At 46.7% G+C, this 9,193-nt stretch overlaps 1 protein-coding gene across 5 annotated transcripts; it reads left to right on the forward strand.

The window, feature by feature from the left end:
- Window positions 1-365: 365 nt before the first annotated feature.
- PIGV (phosphatidylinositol glycan anchor biosynthesis class V) lies at window positions 366-7,522 on the forward strand (the record flags this gene model as incomplete). Of its 5 annotated transcripts, XM_080692119.1 has the most annotated exons (4): window positions 366-443; window positions 3,967-4,060; window positions 4,688-5,088; window positions 7,241-7,522. In XM_080692119.1, 4 exons carry the CDS (start codon window positions 366-368, stop codon window positions 7,520-7,522), a joined length of 855 nt encoding a protein of 284 aa, XP_080548245.1. The 5 variants fall into 5 exon arrangements, with proteins under 5 accessions (XP_080548245.1, XP_080548243.1, XP_080548244.1 ...); XM_080692117.1 differs by having other exon boundaries at window positions 366-459; window positions 3,965-5,088; XM_080692118.1 differs by having other exon boundaries at window positions 3,967-5,088.
- Between the last annotated feature and the right edge of the window lie 1,671 nt (window positions 7,523-9,193).

Genomic DNA, 9,193 nt, shown 5'->3' on the forward strand with positions numbered 1-9,193 from the left:
ACACACCTGTAATCCCAGTACTTGAGAGGTTAAGACAGGAGGATCACAGTTTTGAGGAGAGCTTCAGCGAGTATGAGACTCATCAACTTGATGAGTCTCTGTTTCAAACAAAAAATAAAATAGGGCTGGGGTGTAGCTCAGAGGTAGAAGACCTTGGGTTCAATCCCTAGTACCAAAAAAAAAAAAAAAAAGCTCTTCCCTCCTCTGGGAAGTTAGCCAAAGTTATGCTAAAGTTGTGGTGCCTATGAATGTTTTCAAAATTTACTTTTTGTCTGTGTGTGACATTTTTCTCTTTGGTTTTGAAGTTTAGAAGCCTGAGGAAGCTCAGTCCTGGTAGCAAGACTTGACTTCCTGGTTGTGAAAGGATGTGGCCCCTTGACCCAGCCCAGAAGGAGGTGCTAAGGTTTGCAGTCAGCTGCCGCATCCTAACTCTGATACTGCAGGTCAGTCTCATCCTTGGTCATGAACATGCCTTGCCTCAGACTAGGCCAGGCATGGAGAATCGTCCTCCTCTCCTTTCCACCTCTCAGCTGTACCCTCCATGTGGTTGGAACCATAGAGACATACACTTTACAGTCAAAAAGTAGATAGAAGATAGCTGGAAAGTAGCAGGAATCTTAGAAACGATATTAATCCCTTTTCCACATGAAGTAACCAAGGTCTAGACAGGTTAAGTGACTTCCCCAAAGATACAGAGAAGGGCCAGAATTAGACTCCAGGTTTCCTACCTCCTTGAGGTAGTGAACATCTCAACAGACCATGATGATCTGATGGCCTTCCCAACAATCATAGATACTTTTATGGTGTGGCAGCTTTGTTGCTATGGGTACCCTCACTGGAAGCTGAGTCAGTTGAATTGGAGACTGATGCCACACAAATCCTGAGACCATCTGCACAAATTCTTTCATCAGTGGTGTCTCCCCCCATCCCCCCAGGGCTTCCCTTGCTGCTTCACCCCACTCACGGTTCTCAGAGCATTTGCCCTTTTGCAACTCCTTTTCCCCTAAGGCTGCCCTTGAGAGAGAGAGAGAGAGAGAGAGAGAGAGAGAGAGAGAGAGAGAGAGAGAGAGAGAGTGTGTGTGTGTGTGTGTGTGTGTTGCTAGGAGTGGAACCCAGGAGCTTTTCTATCTCCAGGCTATACTCTCAGACCTATTTTATACTTTATTTGGAGACAGGGTCTCACTAAGTTGCTAAGAGCCTCACTAAGTAGCTGAGACTGGCTTCAAACCTGTGTGACCTTCTGTCTCAGCCTTCCAAGTGCTGGGATTACAAGTGTGCGCCACCATGCCCGGCTTTCCTTGATACACATTTTAATCAAGTCTTGTATGTTTGAATTATTCTGTGCCTAGCACAGTGCCCAGCCTTAGTAGGTACTCAGTTAATAAATGAGTGAATGGCAGCCAGATGTGGTGAGGCATGCTTTTAATCCCAGTACTTGGGAGGCTGAGACAGGAGGATTGATTGCAGGTTCACAGCCAGCCTCAGCTACAAACTGTGGTCCTCCTGTCTCATCTTCCCAAATGCTGGGATTACAAGCATGTGCCACCACACCTGGCTTTTATTCTTTATTTTGAAACAGGGTCTCATAAAGGTACAGGGGGCCTCACTAAATAGCTGAGGCTGGCCATAAACCCAGATTCTCCTGTCTCAGCCTCCCAGGTACTGAGATTACAAGCATTTGCCACCATGTCCGGCTCAGATTTTTTTGTGTGTGTGTGTGTGTGTGTGTGGTACTGGGGATGGAACCCAGCGGTCTTCTACCTCTGGGCTACATTCCCAGACCTATTTTATATTTTGTTTTGGTGACAGAGTCTCACTAAGTTGCTGAGAGCCTCACTAAGTAGCCAAGGCTGGCTTTGAACCTGTGCAAGCCTCCTGACTCAGCCTCCCAAGCACTGGGATTACAAGCGTGTGCCACCACGCCCGGTTCTCAGAATTTTTTTAAGTACTTGTATTCTAAGAACTGTGCTAGGTGGTGGTTGTCAAAAGTTGTATCTTTTCCCTTAAGTAGATGACAATATAATGGGACAAAAAGACATTTAGCAGGAATGCTATTTCACTATCTCTCCTTTTTGCCTCTACTTCCAGCTCTAAAGCCCATGCCATCAGATCTTCTCCCTAAGTTGCCCTTCATTGTTGCTGTCATCTCTGTCAACAGCAGTTATTCCATGAAAGTTTTAGCTTCTGGCCGTGTCATTCTTTCCAACATTTCTCTTGATGACTTTGTGGTTTCAAATTTTTTTTTTTTTTTTGTGGTAATGGGGGGTTGAACCTAGGATGCATCCTACTTCCCCCAGCCCTATTTTTATTCTTTTTTTTTCTTTTTTCTTCAGTACTGGAGATTGAACCCAGGGTCATTCTGCCTCCAAGCTATACCTCTAGCCCTGTTTTTTATTCTTTATTTTGAAACAGGGTCTCACTGAGTTGCAGAGGGCCTTGTGAAGTAGCTGAGGCTGTCTGTGAACCGCGATCCTCCTGTCTCAGCCTCCCAAGTACTGGGAGTACAAGCATACACCACCACGCCCAGCTTGTGTTTTTATTTTTATTTTTATTTATTTATTTATTTTGCGGTACTGGGGATGGAACCCAGGGGCATTATACCACCGAGCTACACACCCAGGCCTATTTTTTAATCTTTATTTTGAAACAGGGTCTCACTGAGTTGCAAAGGACCTCATTAAGTAGTAGCTGAGGCTGTCTGTGAACCATGATCCTCCTGTCTCAGCCTCCTGAATGCTGGGATTACAAGCATGTGCCACCACACCCGGCTCTGTTTTTTATTTTATTTTTTTAGTCTTTTTTTAAAATTTTGAAACAGAGTCTCACTAAGTTGTGAAGGACTTTGCTAAGTAGCTGAGGCTGTCCGGGAACCGTGATCCCCGTCTCTACTTCCCAAATGCTGGGATTTACAGGCGTATGCCACCATGCCCAACTTTGTTTTTTATTTTTGAAACAGGATCTCTCTAGGATGATACAGAGTCTCACTACTTGCTGAGACTGTTTTCCAACCTGTGATCCTCCTGTGTCAGCCTTCCAAGTACTAGGATTACAGGCACGTGCTACCAGGCCTGGCTTTCCCATACCATTTAAAGTAAATCTGCGGTAGGGATGCAAGCACCAGTTTTTTGTTTTTGTTTTTTAATTCCTTGTGTGGTTCCAGTATATCTCCTATCTTGAAACCCAGGGCCATAGGTAACTTGTTTTTCTTTTTTCTTAAATCTCTATCAAAACTTCTCCCCAACATTTTTTATGGGGGGTACTGGGGATTGAACCCAGGGACTTCTACCTCTGAGCTATATCCCCAGCCCTATGTGTGTGTGTGTGTGTGTGTGACATTGGGAATTGAACCCAGTGGCATTCTACCTCTGAGTTAACCCCCCAGCCTAATTTTATTTTTTATTTCTTATTTGGAAATGGTCTCACTAAGTTGTCGGGGCTGGCTTCGAACCTGCTGTTCTGACTCAGCCTCCCAACCACTGGGATTATAAGTGTGCATCACTACACCTGGCCTCCCTAACACTTTTTTTTTTCTGGTCCGAGGATGGAACCCAGGGGCATTTGACCTCTTAGCCACACACCCTGCTCAATTTTTTTTATTCTTTTTTTTTTAATTTTTTTAAATTATTCTTTATTTTGAAACAGGGTCTCACTAAGTTACAGACGGCCTTACTAAATAGCTGAGGCTGTCTGCAAACCGTGATCCTCCAGTCTCAGCCTCCCAAATGCTGGGATTACAAATGTGCGCCACCACGCCCAACTTCCTAACACTTTCAATTGATAACTTGCTTTTCTGAATGAAAACTCACATCTGGTTGACTATGGCACTTCAGTGTCCAACTGAGACATAGCTAGTCCAAAACAGAGCTTCTGACACCTGCCCCTGATTCTGTTTTTCCTCGTTTTATTAAGTGGTAATTATTTTATTCCAGTTACTCAATTAATACTTGGTCCTCCTTCACCCTACAGGCCCTCTTCAATGCTGTCATCCCAGATCACCAAGCAGAAGCCTTTTCTCCTCCCCGCCTGGCCTCCTCGGGCTTTCTGGACCAGTTTGTGGAAAGTCTTCTGGGTGGCCTCTCTCGCTGGGATGCTGAACACTTCCTGTTCATTGCTGAGCATGGCTACCTGTTTGAGCACAACTTTGCCTTCTTCCCAGGCTTTCCCTTGGCCCTGCTGGTGGGGACTGAGCTGTTGAGCCCCTTGCGGGGGCTGCTAAGCCAGCGGAGTTGCCTGCTGATTTCAGTAGCCCTGATCAACTCCCTTTTCTCCGTCATGGCAGCCATGGCACTTCATGACCTGAGCCGTCTGGTTTTGTGCTGTCCCCGCCAAGCCTTTAACGCTGCGCTGCTCTTCTGCCTCAGCCCAGCCAATGTTTTTCTGGCAGCTGGTTACTCGGAAGCTTTGTTCGTCCTCCTGACATTCAGCGCCATGGGGCAGCTGGAGAGGGGCCGCAGCTGGACTAGTGGGCTCCTCTTCGCCCTTGCCACTGGGGTACGCGCCAATGGGCTGGTCAGTGTGGGCTTTCTCCTGCATTCCCAGTGCCGAGGCTTGCTTGCTTCTCTCACGGTGCGGAATTCCCTGAGGCAGCTCATTAAGCTGATGGCCTCTGTGTGTCTGTCATTGCTCACACTCAGCCTTCCTTTTGCCCTCTTTCAGTACTATGCCTATACCCAGTTCTGTCTGCCAGGCTCATCCCACTCCATTCCTGAGCCCTTGGTGCAGTTAGCTGTGGACAAGGGCTATCGGATCACAGAGGGAAATAAGCCGCCATGGTGTGCCTGGAACCTTCCTCTAATATACAGCTATATCCAGGATGTCTACTGGAATGTCGGTTTTCTGAGATACTATGAGCTCAGGCAGGTGCCCAATTTTCTACTGGCTGTACCAGTGGCTATATTGGTTGCCTGGGCAACTTGGACATATGTGACCGCCCACCCTTGGCTTTGCCTCACCCTTGGGTTACAAAGGAGCAAGAACAGTAAGATGCAAGAGAAGCCCTGTCCTGGCTTCCTCAGCCCACAGGTGTTTGTGTACGTGGTCCACGCTGCAGGGCTGCTGCTGTTTGGAGGTCTGTGCATGCATGTTCAGGTGAGAATGTAAATACAGGAAAACCCCAGAGACGTAGAAGACAAGTTAACTTCTCCCATTTGAGTGACAGACCTAACTTACTCATTCAACAACTGTTAGGAAGTTTTGTTGGGTTTAGATCTCTGGGGATGGAACATCAGTAAGATAAAATTGCTGCTTTTATCTGGATGTGGTGGTGCATGCTTATAATTCCAGTGGTTGGGAGGCTGAGACAGGAGGATCACGGGTTCACGGACAGCCTCAGCTACTTAGTGAGGTCTTCCACAACTTAGTGAGACCCTGTTTCAAAATAAAGAATAAAGCTGGGCTTGGTAGCGCATGCTTGTAATCCCAGCATTCAGGAGGCTGAGACAGGAGGATCGCGGTTCGCGGACAGCCTCAGCTGCTTAGTGAGGCCCTCTGCAACTCAGACCTGATTTCAAAATAAAAGAATAAAAAATAGGGCAGGGGGTGTAGCTTGGAGGTCGAATGCCCCTGGGTTCCATCCCCAGACCCGCAAAAATAAAAAATAAAAAACTAGACCAGGAGTGGTGGCGCACACACAAAATCCCAGCATTTGGTAGGCTTACACAGGAGGATTGCGGTTAAAGGATGGCTTCAGCTACTACTTAGGCCCTTTGCAACCCAGTGAGACCCTGTTTCAAAAGAAAGAATAAAAAATAGGACTGGGGGTGTAGCTCAGAGGTAAAATGCCCCTGGGTTCCATCCCCAGTACCACACACACACACAAAAATTGGACTGGGGGGTGTAGCACGGAGGTAGAGTGCCCTGTGTTCAACCCCTAGTACCACCAAAATAATGATCCCCAGAATACTGATGATGATGATGTGAGACGGGAGGATCGCTGTTCTCTTCTCAGCCAGCCTCAGCTACTTAAGGTCCTTTGCAACTTAGACCCTGTTTCAAAATAAATAATAAAAAATGGGGCTGGGGGTATGACTCAGAGGTAGAATGCTCCTGGGTTCCATCCCTGGACTACACTAAACGACTTGAGTCAAATATGATGGTGAGGTCCTGATGAAACAGTTTTTCATATAAGAAGCACAGGAGGAATGCTTTAGGCAAATGGAAGGGCCTGTGCAAAGACAGGAGAGTCGTGAAAGGACCTAATTTGAGTAAAATAGGCACCTAATCGGAGCCAGACATAAGCACTGTGCACATCCTGGAAATCTTCCCAAATACACAGGTACGCCCATGTTGGCTTCTGGAGGTACTCTGAGTTCAGGCAGGTGCTGTATTTGGAGGAGATACCTTGTCCAGTGTTTGGGTAGTGGTGGCAATACAGAAGTGTTCCCAGGGGTTATTGGCTATCGCCCCAGTTTCAACATCCCCTGAGGAAATCCCTTGTCCCAAAGCTGACCTCTCAGCAGCTCTGCCTCTGGGAGGCAGACATTGGCTGTTTGTGAAGTTCTCTGAGCTGTGTGGATAAGAGGGGAAATAGAAAGGAGCCTTTGGTGTATGTGAGGAGATTAGCTAGTAGGGTGAGTGCCAGCGAAGCTCAGTTTCCAGGGTGGGTGAGGGAGTCCATTGGAGACTTGGCTCTAAACTCCAGTAAGAAGGAGACGGTTGAACCACAGGGTCCCTGACCCTTCCCCCTGTGCTTTGCTAGCATCGTGGGATAAAGGAGCCTTCTCAGATTCTCTAGTCCCAGAGTTTGCTAAAACTAGACTCCATAGAGTTTTTAGTATTGATAGGCAATTATTGTGGTAATTAGTCTGAAGTTATATTTTTTAAAGTGAAGGTTGCCTGGCATGTGCCACATGTATCTTTTTTTTGGGGGGGGGCGGTCTGGGGATGGAACCCAGGGGCATTCTACCTCCAAGATATACCCCCTGCCCTACTTTTTATTCTTTATTTTGAAACCGGGTCTCACTGAATTGCAGAGGACCTCACTAAGTAGCTGAGGCTGTCTGCAACCGTGATCCTCTGGTCTCAGCTTTCCGAATGCTGGGATTACAAGCGTGTGCCACCACGCCCGGCTCCACTTGCATCTTTATAAGCTTAAAGCCTGGCTTAATTACTTTTCCAGTGTAGTGCAGTTGTAGTCATAGGACCATAGTTCACCCAGCAGCAGAGAAGGCTCCAGGTTCGTCCCACTTGAATCAGTGACATTTCAGTAAATGTGTGGGTTTTCCCCTCTTGTGATTCCTAGGTTCTCACCAGGTTTTTGGGCTCCTCCACTCCCATCATGTACTGGTTTCCAGCTTACTTGCTTCAAGATCAAGAGCCACTGCTGAGATCCCTAAAGACAGCACCTTGGAAGCCTTTTGTGAAAGATTCTGCACAGGAACAAACGGTCCCCAGAAATTCTATGATGGGACTTTTGTACAACTGGAAAACCTGTTCTCCAGTTACACGATACATTCTAGGCTATTTTGTGACCTACTGGCTCCTGGGACTACTCCTACATTGCAACTTCTTGCCTTGGACATGACCTGGAGTCTCAAGGAGCAGGCAGAAAGCCTAACTCAGGTTCTGAAAGTTAAAAGATACTGGTACCACCTGCACTGCCCTGGGACCATGACTTTGTGATTAGAACCTCTCTTTGGAGGCTGCAGAGCCACTAGAGAGTCCCCTCTGGTCCTGGCTTGGGCAAGTTTCTTATTTGGCGGGGGGGGGGGGGGTTGGTACTGAGCTGAGGATTGGACCCAGAGGCATTCTGTCTAAGCTAAACCCCCAGTCTGATTTTATTTTATTTTATTTTATTTTATTTTTTTGCGGGTTTGGGGATGGAACCCAGGGATATTTGACCTCTGAGCTACACCCCCCCTGCCCTATTTTTTATTTTTTTTATTTTGAGACAGGCTCTCACTAAGTTGCAGAGGGCCTCACTAAGTAGTTGAAACTGTCTGTGAACTGCAATCCTCCTGTCTCAGCCTCCCCATGCTGGGATTACAAGCATGCACGACCACGCCTGGCTTTGATTTTCTTATTTGGAAACAGGGTCTCACTAGTTTGCTGAGAACCTCACTAAATTGTTGAGGCTGGCTCTGAATTTGTGATCTTCCTGTCTCAGCCTCCCAAGTACCGGGATTACAGGTGTCTGTCACCTGGTCCAGCTTGGAAATACCGTATTTCAAGTCTAAAGTACCTAAATCTGTCTAGTCAACCAGTATAGTGGACACAGTCATAATTGCTGCTGACCCACATGTAAATTATTTGAATGTACATGTCATCAAAAGCTATAGCTCACAGGCTGGTAATAGACCACATATTATGCTACAGGCCTGGATTGTGCGGTGGGAGGAAAGTGATACATCTCCAAATGAGGTTTGTTTTTTTTTTGGCGGGTCTGGGGATGGAACCCAGAGGCATTTGACCTCCAAGCTACACCCTCCTCAATTTTTTATTCTTTATTTTGAAACAGGGTCTCACTGAGTTGCAGAGGGCCTCACTAAGTAGCTGAGGCTGTCTGCGAACAGCGATCCTCCAGTCTCAGCCCCCCAAATGCTGAGATTATAAGCGTGTGCCACCATGCCCAGTTTCAAATGAGTCTTTTCTAAAGCTATTTTATCATGATTTGTACATTTATATATATGAAAAATCTTGTGTGTGTGTGTGTACGTGCACGTGCGGGTGGTACTGGGGATGGAACTCAGGAACATTCTACATCCAAGCTAAATTCTCAGCTCCTTTTTTTATTCTTTATTTTGAAACAGTCTCACTGAGTTGCAAAGGACCTAAGTAGCTGAGGCTTGCTGCAAACCAGGATCCTCCTGTCTCCGCCTCCCAAGTGCTGGTTTACAAGCGTATCAGATGTGTGCCACCACGCCCAGCATGAAAAGTCTTACGATCTGAGCATGGTGGCACTTTCCTGTAATCCCAACTAGCCGGGAGACTGAGGTAGGAGGACTGCAAATTTGAAGCTAGCCTGAGAAAATTAGCCAAATCCTGTCTAAAAATTAAAAAAATAAAAAGCCAACTGTGGTGGTGAATGTCTTTAATCCTAGTACTTGGGAGGTCAACAGGAGGATTGCACGTTCAAGGACAGCCTCAGCAACCTAATGAGAACCTGTTTCAAAACAAAAAATAGGGCTGTGGTATAGCTTGTAGGTGGAATGCCCCTGGGTTCTATTCCTAGGAACATACACACAGACAAATGTTT

The sequence above is a fragment of the Muscardinus avellanarius genome, assembly GCF_963383645.1.
Source record: "Muscardinus avellanarius genome assembly, chromosome: 3".
Taxonomy (NCBI): domain Eukaryota; kingdom Metazoa; phylum Chordata; class Mammalia; order Rodentia; family Gliridae; genus Muscardinus; species Muscardinus avellanarius.